Consider the following 21,584-nt stretch of genomic DNA (forward strand, 5'->3'; position numbering starts at 1 on the left):
GCTTTGTATATAAACATAAGATGAATAAAAATGTTTTAACAATCTTTTCTTGCACAGAGCACTTAAGCTGGTATATAAAATCTTCAACTAACAGATATTAAAAAACAGATAGTTGTGTTTGACTAAATTGCACAGTGGAATGTATCAATGTTAAAGCTGACATATGCGATTGCACGTCAGAATTTAGAAGGACCAAATATCAATCTTAACCAAATAACTTGCAGGAAACAAACCTTCAGTCATAAACATTGTGAATATTTAAACTGTCAGATCCACGTTTAATTGTGTAATCGGCTGTATTCTAACAACACTACATGTTCAATGTTTTCTTTATTTTGACAAGTTTCAACAAAACTTTGGAAAATATACACGTCCATGACAAAATGATTCTGATATCGACTGTAAAACACGTAGTCACATTTCTAGCTTATAACCAAGCCAATTTTACAAGCAGAATCATTACATGGCGAACAAGATCAGGAAAGCAACCATCAAACAGAAGAGACCCATGGCCTCAGACAGGGCAAACCCCAGAATGGCATAAGAAAATAGCTGCTGCTTCAAGGAAGGGTTTCTGTAGAAAGAAAGGAAAAAAAAAACAAAACAGAGGTATGATACAGTGTGCATGTATACAGCTTACAGTGATCACAGACCTATCTTACAGAAAAAGTTTATTATACAGTATTTTGAATCTCCATTATTTTGTATTTATTTAAATTATTTAACTAAACGACATTACAAAAGACAATGACAAAAAAAATACCAAAACCCATTAAATGCAATTCAGTGTCATAGGGGCTGAAGCCTATACCAGCAACATTAGGTCATCAAAACAACACAAGGCATGCTTTTATTTAGGGGATATTAAAAATATTAAAGTGGTATTACCTGGCATAACCAATAATGAGACTGCCAAACACTGTTCCAATACCGGCTCCAGAGCCAGCTACTCCAACGGTGGCAGCACCAGCACCAATGAACTTGGCAGCAGTATCAATATCTCGGCTGACAGCGCTGGTCTGAAACTCTCTTAGTGCTATTTGGGAAAAGGGGCTTTGTGTCCCACTCACAAGAGCAAGTTTGCCCTGTACAGAAAAGTAAAAAAATAACCTCAGTGTACGGGGGGAAAAAAAAGATAACTGCAGTTAGCTAGCTTTATCAAAACAGACTACAACAACTGCACTTGTATTTCATTTTGTTCTAGGATTTCTTTGTAATGAAAAACACATTAAGACAAAAACATTTACATGCCTACCTCTCCAGTTCTGACCTCTGGCCGGGACAGCACTGTTGCAGAAATGGGTCTGAAGAGTGAGAGGGATCCAGTACGGACCTGTGAAGAAAAAAGCCATTCTTTTATTTAATTGTCCATACAAATAAATTGTGAAGTATAAAAGCAGACATTCAGACCCCATAGCCTGTGCTAGACATCACGGCATCTGCAAGCATTCGTTACAACAAATCCACTAGTCAAAAGTAAATTTACATTTCTCACTGAAATACTACCTTAATGAGACTAAATGTTTTCTGTACCGCTACTCAAGTCTGAAAAAAAGTTCACAAGTGACCAATATTTGCATCACTGTGTGGTGTTTTAGCACAATTCTGGTCACCATGCTACAAGAAAGACAGAGCAGTACCTGAAGCTGTGCAGACGAGAGCAACCAAGAGTATCCCAGGACTAAAAGACATGTCTACAATCCAACTCTTACAGGCTCAGAGAATTAAACTTATTTAATCTTGAGCAGAAGTTCTAATCAAGGTCTTAAAAATCCTCAAAGGCATCGATAAAGTACATCCAGCAAAATTCTTACAGCTTAACACTAAATCAAGTATTAAGAGGACACCAATGGAAATTAAGAAGATACTGCATTTAGGACTGACGCCGGGAAGCACGTCTTTACTCAAGAGTTGTGGGACTCCAGAAAAAACTACTGAGACATGGAGTTTGAAGCAGAAACCTTGACAACCATCTGGACAAGACATTGGGAAAACTTAGCTATTAGCTAAACAAAGAAACAAACACAGTGCCAAGATTTGGTTCTTGCAATATGCCTGATGTTACCAGGATTGGCTCTGTCCCTGCAACCCTGAATAGCATTTAGTGGCTTTGTAATATTTTGTAATGCTTCTCCTACCATAAACCTTATGTTTATTTCCGCCAGTGAGCGGCTCAAACACTTAATGCTTTACACACTTTTTACAACTGTAGTCTGTAAAAGGGAATATGTAAATACACACATCATTCCTTGAAGCTAAATTAGCAATAGACTTTGTCAAGTTTCACCACTTTTTAAAAGGTCACCAAGGTTTGAAGTAAAATAAGTATCACGGTGCCAGAGAGTGGCTGACTATTGATTAGAGAGTACATGCAAAGTGTTGCATGTTGCTTAAAACATGCAAGTAAAAATTTCACTATACTCTACAGACTTGACAATAGTGATGCAAAAACAAGGGAGATATAATAATTAGAATAAAGTTGTCTGGTCGGTTGGCATCTCAGTGCATAAAGATAGTGGGGTCCTAATTTGGCATTAACAGCATAATCCCACAGATCCATCAGAGGCAGTATAATGTACAATTAGAAGCAGAAGGAAGACAGCAAGAAACTATTCCCTTGACCATTCACCAACTTTTTTCCCTACACTGCTTAATAATGTCACCACAGGTTAGGTAATTGTTTTTGTGACCAATTTTTGTTAAAACTTAAAATGCAAATATGCTATAAAAAGTTAAAAAGGGTGTTCAAATCATTAAGAGACAAATTTTTATTAACTTCATTTAAATGCCACCAACATAAATAAAAGTAATCAAAGAAAAAAAAAAATGAAAGGAAAAAAGGTTGGCAATCTTAAAAGTAAGTAGTTACTAAGATGAAGTAACCATCCTCTAACCCTTACAAAGTCTTCATATGCGGACCCAATTCTGTGCACAGCCCGATTCCGATACTCCCTTATAGGTGTCCTGGATGTCATATTTTTCACCCAAACATATTTCTATATACCGACTTGCTATTGTAACGTGTAGCTAATCCTAACTTTTAAAACAGACAACATTCAAGATGTTTGTATGGGTTGAACAGATGACATTTAAGATGCTTTTACAGATTTCTAATACAAAACCAAGTCAAACATTATTCAAAGATATTGTAAGCACTAAATGTACAATGAGCGAAAAAAGTCATTAAAAAAAATAAAAAATGGTAAATACAATATAGACAACCTTATAAGACTCAAAGAATTGAAGTTAACTGTGATTTCCACAAAAGTAACAACACACTTCTAGAACTGTTGTAATCTGCTACTGAATGGGCGGTTGCTTGACATGAGCCACGTCCATAAGGTTGTAAATGTACACTCACTTGGTACAGAAAAAAAATCTGGGGATGCTACCCCAGCCTTTCTGTGAAAGGGAAAATAAGCCACTTTACAGTTAGTTTTACACTTATATAGCACATACAGAATGGGATGAATATCCAGATAAAGTGGGCTTGTCTAGGGTATGTTGCAAATGGGCACAGCCATGACTTAATGGAGAAGCAAGGAATTTATAACTTTTTCTGCAGATGAGTACTGCGACCCGTGCAATGGAGAGTACCAGCAATGGTCAAGACTTGTAATTAATTATATTTATCAGTTTTCAAAAACACATCCTATTACTTTCTAGTTCTTAGTTTACATGATGCCATCCATCCATTATCCAACCCACCACAATCTAACTACAGGGTCATGGGGGTCTGCTGGAGCCAATCCCAGCCAACATAGGGTGCAAGGCAGGAAACAAACCCCGGGTGGGGTGCCAGCCCACCGCAGCGTTTACATGATGCCCATCACGCAGTTCTATTGCCATTTACAATGGTAACACATTCCTACTCACTTCATCATCCGCTCCTTGTTTCTCATCACCACATGTCCATCCCATTTCAATCTAACGTCTCTCATTTACACACTGATCACTCTAACCCTTCTCCTTTAAAGGGATGCACAAATTCCATCACAGTATTCTCATTTAAGTTCTTTCAAGTTTATCTTCTTTGCTTTATTTCTGCACCACACATCAACACTTGCACCTTATTACCGTTACAAAGATCTTTAACTTATTTTGCTTGGCATCCTTTAACCACAGATCATCCCAGACACCTCCCAATCGTTCTTCTATGTCGTAATTATTCTATCACCTATTTTCACTTCACAGCTTTACTCTATGATTATATTAAAATCTAAGCAAATACTATCAATGTATTGAAAAGTCTGCCCAATCGCATTTTGTTGCAAACCATGATATTTGGATGCCAGTATTTCATTTCAGTTATTCCAGTTCCAAGGCCCTGCGCCACTCAACTATCCTTCTCTTCATGCATAAATGCTTTTCTTAATGTTGTTACCAATCCTTTACACACTGTTTCAATACTACCAGCTTTTCTGGAAGTTTCCCCTTTATTAGATACCACAACACTATTTCCCTTGGAATTCTACTGTACGTCATTTTCAGAACCGTAACTGCATAATATGGCTTGATTTCCCACTCATCTCTTTTACTTAACCTTACAGACAATAAATAGCTGTTCTTTTACCTTTAATAAGCGCATGCAGTTTATCATATTTTATTAAGTTCTCTTAATTTATTATCTATCACACTAACCACTTTGATGAAGTGTTCCAATCATTTAACTCCAATAATCCCAACACTACAGCACTTTTTTTTTTTTAAGAGAATCTGTGCACTCCACCTCCAGTCACCTGGGATTCTTTCCGCATCCCATATCACTCATCAATTCCACCACCCAGGGCTACCCACCATTGCACTCTGAGCTTTCGACATCTTGGGTTTGCACTCCTAAGGGGGCTAGATAGTTTTCCGGTCTTTGTTCTACTTACATGTACATTGTTAACACTCCATTATAAGGTTCACTTCATCAATGGAGGTCAAAGACAGCAGTCAACTTTTTGAATTAGTAATATGAATTTTCTGAGATTTCGCTTGTAATGTCTTTTCTTTCCACTATTATTTTTGCAAGAATTTAGGCTTAGTGCTTTGGGTGAAGCATGAGGTTACTGATGATTTGCCACTTGTTATACACAAAGTAATTCAAGTTTTTTTTTTAAGAAATGAAAAAACAAGCTAAATGTATTAAGCAGGTACATCACCAAGCAAAAATGCCATTTGTGGCTGACCTGGTGATTTTATTTTTTTATTACTTAATGGGGTGAAAAGTCAACATTATGATAACTGAACATTCATGTAGTGCTCTCATTTCTACAGAATGTGAACACAGCAGAAGAATACTGGCTGAAGTACTGGACTTAAACACACAGGTGTTCTGGCTCAACCTTCACCTCCTACTCACTGTGGGACACTGAGGTGGCCACAAAACACACCTTAGCTCAAACATTAAAAAATTCTAAACAACTGTGAAATATCTTGATGAAGTATGTCACTAAGTGTAAAAAAGGAGTCTGTTAAAATAAACTGAGGAGAAAAAAAAAAATCAAAATCTCATGCTCAAAATGAATAGGAAAAACAAGTTCAAGAACAAAGTAAAAGTGTCACAAACTTGAATGACTTTGTATAGTAACACTTTAAAAATAGAAATACACACACTTGCCGATTCTGGCATTCTACTCATATCTGCATGGACCAAAACTCTGAGCTTTTACACTAAAGAATGCTTTAATTAGAAGGCAAATATGACATATCCATATAAATATACACATTCCTAAAGAAAGGAGGAGTTAAATAAGGAGAGCATTTAAAATGACAAAATTTTAAAACAAATTTGCCAAAGGAACCCGGTATTACACAACATAACCTACCAACCATACAATTTGTTTAAGGGTACTGAATAACTATTTTGGGCACCCTTCATTTTCTATAGTAATTTCCTATTAATTCTCCCTCACTACACCGCACTCAAACAATGCAAATGCAAGTAGCAAAAAGTACATCCAAGTGGAGTGTTGCATAAACAGAATTTTCAAACAACCCCAAACAAAAAACAAACACTGGCCTCTGCATTAAATAGTTTATTTATAAATAATGAGTAATTTTATACTAAACTTTCATTAAACTTATACATTTAAGGTACATTTTTACATTTCAGGGTCACAAGTGTGGATTAATTCTCAGCACTCAAAATATCAAGAAAGCAGATACAACTCCTTGGATTTATGTTCAGTGTTGTCTGACTATTGCTTTTATGCCCCACTGGGTTATTTTTAATTCTTTTCTGAAGGAGATAAAAATGCTTTTGCAGACTCTACTATTTTAAGCAGTTTCCCTTTTTTCTCTCCATAGTCAGTTTGTATAGATGTTCCCCTTTGTATACTATTCTTCATTTACTCATAAACTTACCCAGGTTCATAAAGGCGGCCCAGTAACTTCCACAGTCCATACAAATGCAACATGGGAGGAAGTCCATATTGGCTTATATTGTATTATGCTCACTTTCTAATCGTTCATTTGAACAAAAATGGGAAAAAGCACCCACAGCAGGCTCTTGTCAGTGCCACAGTTTATAAAGGGTTTAAGGTGTGTTACTAAATGTGACAATTCCATCTAAACTACAGTGAAAAACCTAAATCTTTATTCTGCCTGGCCCACATACTCTACATGTAACAACAAAAACTAAATGTATAGGATCAATAAATAATTCATTTAATAATTCCAATAAATGAGACTGCTCACCTTCCCTAATCTACAGGCAAGTTTAATTTTTGAGACAACACGCTAAATGGCAAAGGGGACTTAATGTAAAATTCGGTTCAATTTTTAATTGCACTAGTCTCTAAAGACCGGTTTAGCACATATGGAGATTTACAAACACAAAAGCAATGCATGGAACAAAGCCATGTAACACTCCTATAAATAATGAAACACGTACATAACTTTTAAAATAATGATGAATCTGGCAAATAATTAAATGCTATAAAAACTACTTATCTTTGCATGCCCACCCAGACAAGAGGATTAGGGGGCAGCTTTATAAAACAAATTTCCACACAAAAGTGGCTATTTATAAACTTGAATATAATTGTAGAATTTGCATATATTTACGGCAACTCTAACCCATCTGTACGCATTTCATAGAAAGTGGGAAACAATGACACCCTTGATAAAGTAGGGAAATACAACCAAACCACCTCAATGACAACTCAACATTAAAAGTAATGAATGATTTGTACATTTCTGTTTGGTGCCTTTAAGAGAGCCAATGTGGCATATTTGCACTGAAGAACCTACTTGGGTTTGTATCAACTACCTGTTGTCACTTCTCAGGATTTGAAATCCATGCAGTCACTCGTTATCAAAAGTAAAACCACAGGTGTGATTCACTCCCTGCATACAGAAAGCTCCAATAGCATGCCCTATTGCCTAATAGTCTGAACACATCACCACTTGTTTAGTACTACATGAAGAGTACACAAATAGTCATCTATGAAAGGAACAAGCTTTTAGGGACCAGCAGGATTAAGGGGTTTATAAGCCAATTTAGGCACTCAAGAGCCATTCCCTTGGAACTATGTGCCAAGATGGGCCCAGCATTAGAAACACAGACAGCCCAAAACTGGGCTACACCCAATTATATCCCAGTATTAACATATGTTGGTTTTATAGAAACAGGCACCTACCATAAGAAACTGGCCGAGAGATCAGGAATATCTCAGCCAAGCTTCAATTCCATCAAGCCTGCTGGGCTGGAAGCCATAAACTGACTGATGAGATGCTACACTTTGCTTCCGTATGGTGTGGGTGCACAGGCCAACATAAAAATGCAATTTACAACAGTGTCCAGTTTTGCTAATGTAACTGGGCCAACTGACTGCACTCATATTTTGCAATATGGGCAAGAATGAAGTTGCTTTTGTTAACAGTAAGCAGTTACTTTCCATTAACATAAAAGTCATCTGTGATGTCAAGATGAGGCTGACAAACATTGTGACTCGGTGGCCTGTGTCAACCCATAATTAACTTATTTTAAGGCACAGTCGTGCTGGCAGAATTGCCGATGGTGTTGTACATGTTTGCCTGGCTATGTCAGGTGGGAGGCGGCTCTACAAACCAATGAAGGTCTGCACCATTTTGACTGCGTATGTAGGACGTTAATTAGCACGTCCAAATATGGTAACCGGACTGGGCTTGAGGCACATTCACTTATGCAGATTTACAAGGCAGAAAATGTGCGTACAGTAATCCCTCGCTATATCGCGCTTCGACTTTCACGACATCACTCTATCGCAGATTTTAAATGTAAGCACATCTAAATGTATATCACGAATTTTTCGCTGGTTCGCGGCTTTCTGCGGACAATGTGTCTTTTATTTTATGGTACATGCCTCCTCAGTTTGTTTGCCCAGTTGATTTCATACAAGGGACACTATTGGCGGATGGCTTAGAAGCTACCCAATCAGAGCATGTATTACATATTAACTAAAACTCCTCAATGATATAAGATATGCTTCTCGGTGGTGCTTGATTGTTTGCTTCTCTCTGTCTCTCTCTGCCTGACGGAGGGGTGTGAGCAGAGGGGCTGTTTGCCTAGAGGCTGTTTGCCTAGAAGATACAGACGCTCCTCTACAAAATGCCGCTTTATCGCGGTGCTTCTGCATACTTAAAAGCACATATTGATTTTTTGATTGTTTGCTTTTCTTAGCGAGCGCTCTCTCTGACATTCTCTGCTCCTGACGGCGCTCCTTTGAAGAGAAGATATGTTTGCATCCTTTTAATTGTGAGAAAGAACTGCCATCTCAGTCTTTTCATGGAGCACAGTTTAAACTTTTGACTAAAGGATGTTATTTCATGTCTAGAGGGCTCTAATAATGTTAACAGTGTGGGAGAGTTTATAAGGGCTTAAAATATATAAAACCATACAAACATATGGTTTCTACTTCACGGATTTTCACCTGTCGGAGGGTCTGGAACGCAACCCCCGCGATTGAGGAGGGATTACTGTATTCCAGTTTTTGTAAATCTTTTTTTTTTTGGGGGGCATACACAGATCACACTTGAAAGCTTTATATATGAGACCCCTGGTTAAGGGACTTACTGCAACGAAAAGCAGAAATCACTATAGAACTGCAGCTAACACTGTCCACACTAGGGTTGTCCATCATACTGAAAAACCCAATTTTTCAAAAGGTACAATAATAGCATTCTGTTAAATTCAATTCCAGAAGTAAACGGTTGTTTGCAAGCACCTTATACACTCAAGTAGTTTATTAGTGCTATCAAACTCCAAGGGGGACAGTGTTTGATGAGGGATACATTTTACATCTAGCTCAAATCACCAAAAGGGAAGCTCTTTGAAATGATATCTTCATATAAATTTTTTGAAAACTAACCCACTACTCACTATCATAATTTGCAAACTGTGGTAGAGCAGAAAGGGGTACAGGGGAAAGGACACAGTTGTGAGATAGCTGGGGTTGTGTGGAGGGAGTTTTTTTTTACATCGGTACTGTTTTGGTAACTGCACTGGGGCCCAAAAGCTGCAACTGATGCTAAAGTCAAAATTTTTAATACTGATCCAACACTAATCCCGATGTGACAAATAAACTAATGATGCCAATCTTGTGTAGACTACACAATGTTCAAGACATACCCCTACACTTCTGTAGCTTATCTTCTCTACCCTAGTGTACATTTGTGACATTCAACATACTGTACTCTTGAAATCGAGATGGAAGTCCTGCATCTGCTACTTTTTAAAACTTCTCTGCTTGCATTGTGCTTTTTTTTCATTCTCTCTAGGCTGTTCCTTGTATCTTCTCAACATTATGATTTCTACATGTACTAGTTATTTTACTGTGTTCACTGGTTTTTCAGTGTGATTTAATATTCTAATATTTATCCAGTGAAGTGCCTTGATCTCGTGTGTATGGTATATAGTACCACACATTGAAACTCAACTGCAGATTTATACATTCTATAGTTTCTAAATGAAGACATTTAAAATTAACCAAGTAGTTTATGTTAAATTAGGCTTGTACAGGAAATAACCTTGAGTACATTTTTGCCTGGCTTTGCAATTTTATGCTACAATTTGCAAATGCAGCATAAATCCTTTCCAAAGTACAAGTGAACATGATGTGAACTGCAAGAAGTGTCGAAATCGTGACGCCCCTAAGGCCCCAATGATGGCCTCCTTAAAATGTTTTACTTGTTTTTAATTAAATACTAAAACAAATCACTCTGCACGCGTGCTGCCAATACGGTAAGCTTTTAGAGGTTTGTCCTTTATTCGGAAAAAGGTCAACGCGCACCTCACAGCAGGTTCTCTTTTATGACCTTGAACATCGACTCGCCATTTAGTGCCTCTGGAAATCCAAGCGTCAGGAAAGAAGGCCGCTCACTATTCCTCGAAGGCTACGCCTCATTTCGCTGCCTTTTGACAGCCGGACTGTGCTCGTCTCGCAGAATTCCTGGATGCTTTGCACGGACAATTTGAGAACAGGCCCGAGTGAACACCGCGATCTGTGCAGCAAAGCGGCCGAAAACCCGCCGATTCGAGCAAAACGCGGCACCGACACTGGGCGTGTGTACTTACCAAGGCTGGAGAGGAGACAAACTTCGCACAGGCGTACATTCTGTTGGCTTTATTGGATTTTTGCTCCTACTGTCGGATTGTTCTTAAACACCCGGGCCTGTCTCTGCAAAAGCAAGAAATAAAACAAGTAACCACACCAAGGAAGATTTAAGGTCATCTCTGATTGGAATAAAAATATCCAAAAATAGCAACCAGTGACGGATAATAAAACGTTAACCTCGAAATCAGACACACGTTGCTTTATTTCAGTAAAAACAGCGGCACTTGTAGAAGGATGAAATAGGATTGTAAAATTTTAACAGCTTCCCATTCTCCCCTTCACTTACCGGCAGCAGAGGTCGAACCGATTGGAGGGTGGGGCGCATGCGCGAAGTCGTACTTGTGCGTTCGTAGGAGGGAATTCCGTGAAGGTCACTTTGTAAGAACTTTATTGACAGTTTATATCTTGACAGTCAATAGCACAAAACCCTGTTGAGAAGTTGCAGCTTTTTTCTTATGTTTCACAATTTGTTGTGTTGTTTCTCATCGAGTACTTTTTCTTCAGTACCGAATATAGCTTAACAAGGTTCTGGGGAATTAGTTTAGATTTTTTGGAATTCGTAGACGAGAGTAACGTTTTGGCTAATCTGCTGTTTGCCAGGAACAAATAAATGCATTATATCCGCTATTTGACACTTTGTGGTGCGCGAGGAGGGGCTTTTTGACGGTAGCCATAACGTATTCTCTGGCCAGACAATGGTTTTGTGTTATGTGTTAATTTTATTTATTTTAAAGTTTACACTTTTCTTCCTCCATATATGTGTAAGCTGATGCACCGCAAAAAATAAAAATTAAGTGAAAAGTTTTTATATGAAGCCATTGTTTTCCTTATTATAAGATTTATCGGCTTATCAAGCGTTTCTCAACCTTAATATATTAGTATTTGCGACCCGAGTTATAACAGTTTTAATCGCACCCCCTAACGTTTTTTGAAAGGAGCCCACTAATACCAATTTGTTCTTTTTTAATTAATGATATATCATAGATGCATATTATGCCTACTTAACTTTTATCGACATTTAACTCAATATTTATTTTTCTAGTATCAGAATGTAGTTTAAGTTAATTTGCTTTGGTTTCAATGGATGTATTTTTCATATTTTTGATTCTTTTCTTTTTTCACATCTTCGCGCCCCTCTTTTTGTTACTTCACACCCCCCTAGGGGGGCCCGTCCCACAGTTTGAGAACCACTGCTTTAAGAACTGTTGAAATCTAAGTAATCACTGTAGACCTCATTGTAATGTTTGCAATGTACCATCTGTTGGAATGAATTTTGTAATTCATGTAGAAATAAAATGCATTGCATTTGTCATTCCAACAGATGGTGCATTCCAGTAAAAAATGCATTACAACAAATGTTTGTTATTGTAACGTCTGTTGGAATGATAAATGTCTCCATTATATGCAGTTTGATAAAGGATTTGTAAAAGCAGTGTTAATGTTAGGTCACCTATTTAGTTGTTAGTATTATTTATAGCAAAATACCCGCGCTTCGCAGCGGAGAAGTAGTGTGTTAAAGAAGTTATGAAGAAGAAAAGGAAACATTTTAATAATAACGTAACATGATTTTCAATGATTTTGTCACTGTTATGAGTGTTGCTGTCATATATATATATATATATATATATATATATATATATATATATATATCAAAATACCCGCGCTTTGCAGCGGCAAAGTACTGCATTAAAATTTTTATTAAGAAGAAAATTAAACCTTTTTAAACTGAGGGAAAATATGCCAATAATTATTTGTTAAGGATCTCTTTGTATACCACGTTGTCAGTTCGGCTCTCTGGTTGTAATATGACCAAGCTGTGCGCTGAGCTTACTCTTGAGCATGTAACTTACAGTTGGCCATGTGAACAGTAATCTTGTCTCAAATCTGACAGCTTGGATTGCTGCTGTCATAATCGGTTTGAGTTTTATGGTTTGTTTCAATTACGACAGTATTTGTAGGACTTGTGTTGAAGTGACATTTGGCATCTGTCAAGCGTTGTAAGCACACAGCCGGTTTCATCGATAAAATCACATCCAGCTTTTGAGAGTTTAAACATTCATAAACATCAAAGTGTCCACTACTGAAATTGTCACCTGTGAATCTAAAATGTTTAAGAGGCATTGGCAGTTGTCGAAAGTTGTAAAATGTTTGGCCATTTCGGTACACTTGAAAGCGACAGCCGAACAATTCAGCAGCAGCCATCAACTCACATGCAGAATCATAAGTGAAGGGCTTAAGCATTTCACTCTTCTAGTGCTCCTGTGTAGAATAATTATCTCCTGTACCGTCATCAGTCCACACGTTGAACCTGTCCCAGTCATTCAATACATAAGACACAATGTTCTTCCGGATATCACGAGTGAGCCTGATATGGCCGTGCTTTATGTAACAAAGAGAATGTAAAAGGTAGGTGGTATCTCCGGGCATGGAAACCACTCGGTAAGTGACAGTTCTTTGATCGATGGTGATCACCTCGATAGACATGTTAATGGGGGTACGGTTGGAATGATAAAGGAAATGGGTACCTGAGAAATGTAAAGTAAGTCTAAAATACCTATACAATAACTATAATTGTAATAAACAAACAATAAAACAGTGGAGAAGCCGTGGATTAAACAAAAAGGCTGTAGTTATCAGTAGGGAGACGTGAATCTTGTGGCGAAGCAAGGAAGGGAATGTAGAGACCAGAGACGGACGGCCTTATATAGGCAGGCAGCCAACAACGTGGGAGGCGTTGGGATGGGGGACCCAACGCCACCTCACACGGTGACGAGCTGCAGGCTATGGATGTATATATGTATGTTAGTATGATATAGTTAGCGTTGGGAACCCGTGTACCAAATTTCGTGAAGATGGAGCCATGAATAAGAAAGTTCAATATGGCGGACGTTGTTGACCGTTATGCATAGAATTTTGAAATGAAACCTGCTTAACTTTTGTAAGTAAGCTGTAAGGAATGGGCCTCCCAAATTTCAGCCTTCTACCTACACGGGAAGTTGGAGAATTAGTGACTTTTGAAAATTCAATATGGCGGCCGACAGTGGCGTCATACCACCGAAATAAGTACGCACATCGGTTTTGATTAGCGAAATTTAGCTCCATTTCATGAAGATGGGGTCAGCCTTCTACCTACACGGGAAGTTGGAAAATTGGTGATGTTGGAAAGTTCAATATGGCGGACGTTATCGACCGTTATGACTGTTACGTGTAGAATTTCGAAATGAAACCTGCTTAACTTTTGTACGTAAGCTGTAAGGAATAAGCCTGCCAAATTTCAGCTTTCTACCTACATGGGAAGTTGGAGAATTAGTGATGAGTCAGTGAGTCAGTCAGTCAGTCAGTCAGTCAGTGAGGACTTTGCCTTTTATACAATACAATACAGTTTATTTTTGTATAGCCCAAAATCACACAGGAAGTGCCGCAATGGGCTTTAACAGGCCCTGCCTTTTGACAGCCCCCCAGCCTTGACTCTCTGAGAAGACAAGGAAAAACTCCCAATAAAACCTTGTAGGGAAAAATGGAAGAAACCTCGGAAAGGCAGTTCAAAGAGAGACCCCTTTCCAGGTAGGTTGGGCGTGCAGTGGGTGTCAAAAGTAGGGGGTCAATACAATACAATATACAGAACAGAACAATTCCTTAAGACAGCATAATAATAAAAATTTTAGAATTACGGTTTAACAGTAGATGATATGACATAATTAGGTTTGGATATTTTTAGAGTCCTGGAGACCTCATCCATCTAGCTGCCTCCCCATTTGGCCATGCCACGGCTGAAACGTTGCTCCGATGAAAGGACCCTCTTTCCCATGATTCCTGTGATCCTCCATCAGGGATGACTTTACCATAGGCAGGCAAACAACTTGGCAGGTGGGCCGTGGCACCAATGGCCACATTTGGGTACCGAGAAAAGAAACAGAATAGGTGAGGGTTAGTATTCAAATATAATTATCATGTTACTTATGTTATAGTGCTAATGACTAACAACAGAGATGCAGTATGTACAGTTAATCAGCAGCTCTAGTCAGGATATGCTAAACTGAAGTAGTGAGTCTTCAGCCGGGATTTAAAGGCTGAGACCGAGGGGGCATCTCTTATGGAAGCAGGAAGACCATTCCACAGTTTAGGGGCCCTGTAACTAAAAGCTCGACCTCCCACTGTTATTTTATTAATCCTTGGAATCCTAAGCAGACCGGCATCTTGAGATCTTAATGTGCTCAGGTTTGTAAGTCATGATAAGTTCAGACAAGTAAGCGGACCTTGGCCATTTAATGCTTTATATGTTAAAAGGAGGATTTTGAAATCTGCCCTAAACTTAACTGGGAGCCAGTGTAAAGATTTAAGAACTGGGTTATGTGTTCATATTTTCTTGTTCTTGTAATAATTCTTGCAGCGCATTTTGGATTAACTGGAGGCTGTATAGAGAACAGTTTGAACAGCCAGTGAACACCGCATTGCAGTAGTCAATCCTACTAGAGATAAATGCATGAATTAATTTCTCACAATCCTGTTTATTTAGAAAGCGCCTTAATTTCCTAATATTTTTAAGATGGAAAAACATGTTTTGGACGACTTTGTAATATGCTTTAAATGACATGCTAGAGTCAAAGATAACTCCTAGATTGCGGGCTGATTCAGTAAAATTAATTGGGATTCCAACTGAGTTAAATGACGACAAAATATTGCTGTGATCAGCGTCATTCCCTCCAACAATTAACATCTCTGTTTTATCTGTATTTAAAGACAAGTAGTTCTCATTCATCCATTCCTTTAATTCACTAACACAACTAATTAAAGACAACATCGGAGAAACTTCATTTGATTTAAATGAAAGGTATAACTGGGTGTCATCTGCATACGAAAGTGAAAATTAACATTATGTTTCCTAATGAGAGATCCCAGTGGAAGCATGTAAAGTGAAAACAGTAAAGGTCCCAGTACTGAGCCCTGGGACACCATATTGAACTTCTGTGTATAATGATGGAGTACTGTCTGCACATTTCTGTACATACTGGAATCGATTTGATAAATAAGAACTGAACCAAGCGAGCACGGGCCTGTAAGCCCAACATCGCTTTCTAGCCTGTGCAGTAAAATAGAATGGTCAATGGTGTCAAATGCTGCACTTAAGTCCAACAACATAATTACAGTGGAATTTCCTTCATCAGAGGATATCAGAATGTCATTTACAACCCGTGTTAGTGCCGTTTCTGTACTATGACCAGTGCGAAAGCCAGACTGGAATTTCTCAAATAAATTGTAATGCGTAAGGTGTGACTGAAGCTGACTGGCGACTACTTTCTCTAGTATTTTAGAGAGAAATGGTAAATTTGAAATAGGCCTATAGTTATTTAGTATGTGTGGGTCTAGGTCTGACTTTTTAAGTAAAGGTTTAATGACTGACACTTTTAGTGCATCAGGTATGTGCCATGCAGTAATGAACTATTGATAATGGTTAGAATAGGGCTGCAAGAACATCCATTGCACTTATTACTAGTTTTGTTGGCACTGGATCTAGGGAACAAGTAGTGGGCTTCATTTTAGTAATTAAAGTTAAGACTTCCTGGTGAGTTACAGGATTAAAATTATTAAAGTGCTGAATGCAATGTGACAGGGTCTGCTAAGCTAGTATTTGGTTTGTACTGTGATGCTGAGATCTGGGATCTTATATTTTTAATTTTCTCATTGAAGAAGTTCATAAAGTCTGTACTGCTAATATCTGTTGGTATTTTGCACTGTTGATCTGAATTCCCATTTGTTAATTTAGCCACTGCTCTAAAAAGTACCCTAGGATTTTTATTATTGCTATCTATTAATGTAGAATAGTATTCTGAGCGAGCTTTAAAGAGGGCTTTTTATATTTATTACACTCTCTGTCCATGCAATTTGAAAGACATGTAGCTTTGTTGTTCTCCATCTGCTCCAGTTTTCGACACTCTAATTTAAGAGCTCGAGTATTTTCATTAAACCAGGGAGAGTTTCTATGTGCTTTGATCACTTTTGTTTTAGGGGAGCCACTGTGTCCAGAGCATCTCTCAAGGTCACATTATAATGTGATTAGCTGATCTAAATTGTTTTCCACGTTTACATTTGATGTTAACTGATCTAAATGGTTTTCCACAATTACACTCGACTTACTCAAGGTATCTATAAATTTTGAAGCAGAATTACAATCTAGATGTCGCACTGTCTTTGTTTTAATCTGCGAGTGCGCTGGCATGGGCAGAACTAAATCAAACGTAATTAAGAAGTGATCGGAAATAACTACATTTAATGGAGTAATATTTAAATTTTGAATTTCAACTTTGTAAGTTATAATTAAATCTAATGTATGGTTATGATTATGAGTTGGACCTTTGACAATCTGACAAAATCCTACTGAATTTAACAAATAAGTAAAACATTTGCTAAAAGTGTCAGTTTCCACATCAATGTGTACATTAAAATCCCCCATCAGTACTACATGATCATAATTTATAGCCAAATCAGACAGAAGGTTGCTAAATTCAGTCATGAACAATGAATATGGCCCTGGTGGTCTGTAGACTAGCACTATAATTGTGTTGGAATCTGTTTTAATATTTAAAATGAATGCCTCAAAGGATGTAAAGTTGCCTAAATTTTTAGGAGTGATTTGCATTTTGTTACAATGAATTATTCCAAGGCCTCCTCCTCGACCAGAATCTCTAGACTTATGAAGGAACAGTATCCATCTGGTGACGCCTCAGCTAGGGGAACAGTGTCATATTTACTAAGCCTGGTTTCAGTAAGAAGACACAGATCAGATTTTGTACTTAATATTATATCATTTACCAAAACAGCTTTAGTGCCAAGAGAGCGAATGTTCAATAAACAGCATTTAAAACTGCATGGTTCTTTCTGAACTGCTGATATATTTTTTGTTTTAATTTGAATTAAATTTCTATTACAGATGCCCCTGGTGGAGTGTCTGGTTTTATCCCTTGGTCTAATTATACACCTTATTTTTTGGTTATCAATTAATTTATGGTTTGTATCAAGACTAAATTTACTGGATGCCCCACAACAGGGATTATGGGTAACAGCTTCAGGAAAATAACAGGTGGGATAAACAACAGCCTGTGATTTAAGATCACATGACTTTTATTTGTATAGATATTTATATATACATATATATATACACACACACATAAAAATATATATTCATATACACACATATATACAGTATATATACATATACATCCACATATATATACATATATATGTGCACAAAACCACGCTTTTATCAAGGCTTCTGTCGGGTAGTCTTTTGAAATGAAATTTTCCTCCAATCAGTCCTAGCAACGCGCTTTCTTCCGACTGTTACATTTTTGTAGCTCTGATGTGTGCATCAATGTAATCGGTGTACCAGGAAATCATGCATTGACAGAAGTTCCCCTTTGCTTGGAATGCAAAGTGTGATTAAATGCGTTATTTTTTAAGGCATTATGGAGCACATGCATCGAAGCTTCTCAGCTGTGCTTGTGCTAAGAAAAGGAAAGATTTAAAAAATAACAACACGATTGTCAATGTAACCTTTTGTAAGTACAGTAGCGCCTGGAGGATTCAGTGTGGAGAAACTCTAGAGACAGCGTGTGTATTAACTGGATTTTTCTGTGAGTATTTTGTGGCTGCGTGACAATGTTGCTTCCGCAAGACCGCGTTAGCTACGGAGCTCAGCTTAGAGCGAAATGAGGTGAATGGGAGGGGAGATGATGACGTGACTCCCCCACCCGCCTCAACTGTCAATCCCCCCACAAACACAGTCTCTCAGAATTTGCTTAAGCACAGCCCTTCACCAGCAATTTTAACTTAGTTACAAAGTGATCAAAACTCTCGTTTATATCCTGCGTCCTCTCATTAAACTTGTATCCCGCATTAGTCGTGGGCATGACAAACGCCAGCGGCAGCCTGTCTATGAACTTAATTTAAACTTTAGGTTTACATCGTGCTTTGTTTCCGAAGTAGCAGCACTCATGAATATGCTTGTATGTGTCACTCGCTCGCTTCTTATTGTTTCGCTGCCTTCTCAATTATATAATGCATGTTTTCTTCAGCGCTTTTTGGAGCTCTTCCTGGTTTTCTACATACTGCGTTGACAGTCAGTTCACGTGATTACGTGGGAGGCGTGATGATGTCACACGAAACTCCGCCCCCCACGGCCATCGAGCTCAACTCCATTACAGGATATGGAGAAAAATAGGTTCCAGTTACGACCGTTACGCATAGAATTTTGAAATGAAACCTGCCCAACTTTTGTAAGTAAGCTGTAAGGAATGAGCCTGCCAAATTTCAGCATTCCACCTACACGGGAAGTTGGAGAATTAGTGATGAGTGAGTGAGTGAGTGAGGGCTTTGCCTTTTATTAGTATAGATTAGTTATTATGCTTAATACTGTATTTATTATTATTTATGTATTTAGCATTTGACTTTATCCAAGGTGATTTAAAAAGCAAGTTAAATACATAAAAGAATGAAGGTGGAAGCATCAGAAGTAAGAGAGAACAAGATAAAAAACAAACACAAAGGAATTAGGACAATTGCTTAACTATACCTGAAGTTAGAATACTAGAATACTGTACAAAAGTTTGCATCCTAAACTCTGTCATCTCTGCTGCAGCTTTCCTGTAGGACAGAAACTAAGCACTTCCAAAATATTTTATTAAGAAGATGTGTTTCAAAAGACACCTAAACACAAGTACATTGGGTGCTGTTCATAAAGATAAAGGGAGATTATTCCATTGGAGCAAGGACTTAGAAGCACTGTCCAGTCTCTACACATATTATTATTATTATTATTTATTGCATATTTAATGATTTTTGATTTTGCAAAGATAATGTATTGTTATTGTCCTTTTATATTCATCTCCAGGCACAGAGTTAATCAACTACGCATTTCACTGTTTAGTGTACTATACATATAATTTGTATGTGACAAATGAAATTTGTTTTGATTTGATTTTTGTGATGTATTTCATTGCTACAACTGTCTGTGATGCGCCATCTGTTGGAATGACAGAGACAGTGCATCCACACAGAAAAACAGATGCACAGACATTTAACGCTTTTATTAAGGTGGATTTGTATTTAAGATTGTTTAGCTTATTTAAAAAAAAAATCTTGTCAAGTACATTTTGCTTACACCATTGGCAGAGCTGTAACACATGTACTTCAAAACAGGCCATCCACCTGGAGTTGAGCATGTTTCAGGCCTGGCCAGCAATTGGATTGGAGACCAAAAAGCAAAAGCTTGGGTTTCTGCTGGAAGAGGTGTTGTTGAGGCCAGCAGGGGGCGCTTACCTTGTGGTCTGAATGTTCATCGCAGTGTAGTGACTCAGGCTCTATTGATACAATTTATTACTGTTAATAAAATGACACTATCCTTGACATCCCTTGATCCCTGGACATCCTTTGTACAGAGTAGGGTGTATCCCGATGTCCTGGGTAAAATACTCTCAATTGGCCTGGTCATTCCGGCCCCTTTAACTCTTATGCCTCACACTGAGTCGACTGCACCTTCAATTTCGTTGTTCCTTTGTAAAAGTGACAATGACAGTAAAGATCTATCTATCTATCTATCTATCTATCTATCTATCTATCTATCTATCTATTAGTTGATTGATTGTCTGTATTATATGTGATGTGAGTCTGTATCCTTGTGTTTTATGTTTCTGCTGCTGTTTGCATCTGAAATTCTCCATAGGATTAATAAAGTTTATCTAATCTAATCTAATCTACATTGGTGTAAGAAGTGGGATGAAAAAACCCGACCTGATCTAATCATCCCCTGTCTTTAGTTGGCTAATTGTCTCTCACCCCTTCAACACCTAATAGCTAATTTTGTGGTGAGCATAGTGACGCAAAAATGGGTGCTGCACGTTTGTGGTGGTTGAAGTAGCTCCCATGTCTCTATATACAAAATTGCTTTTGAGTAGTGAGAAAAGTGCTATATAAATGTAAGGAATTATTATTATTAAATTAAAACAGTCATTTTGATTTTATGGGTGGCACGGTGGTGCAGTGGTAGCGCTGCTGCCTTGCAGTTAGGAGACCCGGGTTTGCTTTCCGGGTCCTCCCTGCGTGGAGTTTGCATGTTCTCCCCGTGTCTGCGTGGGTTTCCTTCGGGTACTCCGGTTTTCTCCCACAGTCCAAAGACAGGCAGGTTAGGTGCATTGGCAAATCTAAATTGTCCCTAGTGTGGGTGTGTGTGTGTCCCGAGGTGGGCTGGCATCCTGCCCAGGGTTTGTTTCCTGCCTTGCGCCCTGTGTTAGCTGGGATTGGCTCCAGAAGACCCCCGTGACCCTGTAGTTAGGATATAGCGGGATGGATGGATGAATTTTGATTTTATTTAGCAAAGAAACTTCTGAATGTTCCAGTGAGCATCTTTTTACCATAAACCGGCCATGACCAGGTGCTCCTCGCAAGATTTCTGACAGAGGAGTCAAAAGAATAATCAGAAGAGTCGTCCAAGAGCCCAGGACCACTTGCCGAGAGCTTCAGAAAGACCTGGAACTGGCAGGTCCATTTGTTTCAAAGAAAACAATAAGTAATGCACTCCACTGCCATGGCCTCTACACATGCTCACCACTGCTGAAGAGAAAGCACTTCGAAGCTCGTGTAAAGTTTGCTGCACAATATTTGGACAAGTCAATGAAATACTGGTAGAGTCTGGTCAGAGGAGAGCAAAACTGAGCTTTTTGGATGTCATTGCACACACCATGTTTGGAGGAGAAATGGCACTGCACATCACCCCAAAAACACCCCAATATACTGGCAGACTTCACAGAATTGAAGAAGGTTTAAATTGAGAAATGTACCGGGACATTCTTGATAAGAAACGAGGGGCGGACATTTCAGCAAGACAAGGATCCCAAACACACAGCCAAGGAAACTCTCAATTGCTTTCAGAGAAAGTAAAGTTACGCGAATGGCCAGTCGACTTGAAAATCAATGAAAAGAACTGAAGATCAGAATTCTTAGAATAGG

The 21,584-nt window shown here is 38.3% G+C and overlaps 1 protein-coding gene across 2 annotated transcripts; it reads right to left on the bottom strand.

Annotated features, from left to right (window-relative positions):
• Positions 1–251: 251 nt before the first annotated feature.
• On the bottom strand, positions 252–10,975 carry atp5mc3a (ATP synthase membrane subunit c locus 3a). Of its 2 annotated transcripts, none has more exons than XM_039757685.1 (5): positions 10,870–10,975; positions 10,544–10,646; positions 1,256–1,333; positions 889–1,085; positions 252–574 (listed from the first exon to the last, which is right to left on the bottom strand). In XM_039757685.1, the coding sequence occupies exons 2-5, from the start codon at positions 10,580–10,582 to the stop codon at positions 460–462; spliced, it is 429 nt and encodes a 142-aa protein (XP_039613619.1). In that variant the 5' UTR covers positions 10,583–10,646; positions 10,870–10,975; the 3' UTR covers positions 252–459. The 2 variants fall into 2 exon arrangements, with proteins under 2 accessions (XP_039613619.1, XP_039613620.1); XM_039757686.1 differs by lacking the exon at positions 10,870–10,975 and adding an exon at positions 10,761–10,851.
• Positions 10,976–21,584: the final 10,609 nt, after the last annotated feature.

This window comes from Polypterus senegalus, chromosome 6 (assembly GCF_016835505.1).
Source record: "Polypterus senegalus isolate Bchr_013 chromosome 6, ASM1683550v1, whole genome shotgun sequence".
Lineage (NCBI taxonomy): Eukaryota > Metazoa > Chordata > Cladistia > Polypteriformes > Polypteridae > Polypterus > Polypterus senegalus.

What these genes read in the sequence shown, in the direction of transcription:
- atp5mc3a (XM_039757685.1), bottom strand. Translation starts at nt 10,582, where the DNA reads ATGTACGCCTGTGCGAAGTTTGTCTCCTCTCCAGCCTTG. An exon ending in TTGTCTCCTCTCCAGCCTTG is followed by an intron (nt 1,334 to 10,543) that starts GTAAGTACACAC and finishes TTTTCTTCACAG; the next exon opens with GTCCGTACTGGATCCCTCTC. An exon ending in CAGAGGTCAGAACTGGAGAG is followed by an intron (nt 1,086 to 1,255) that starts GTAGGCATGTAA and finishes TTTTCTGTACAG; the next exon opens with GGCAAACTTGCTCTTGTGAG.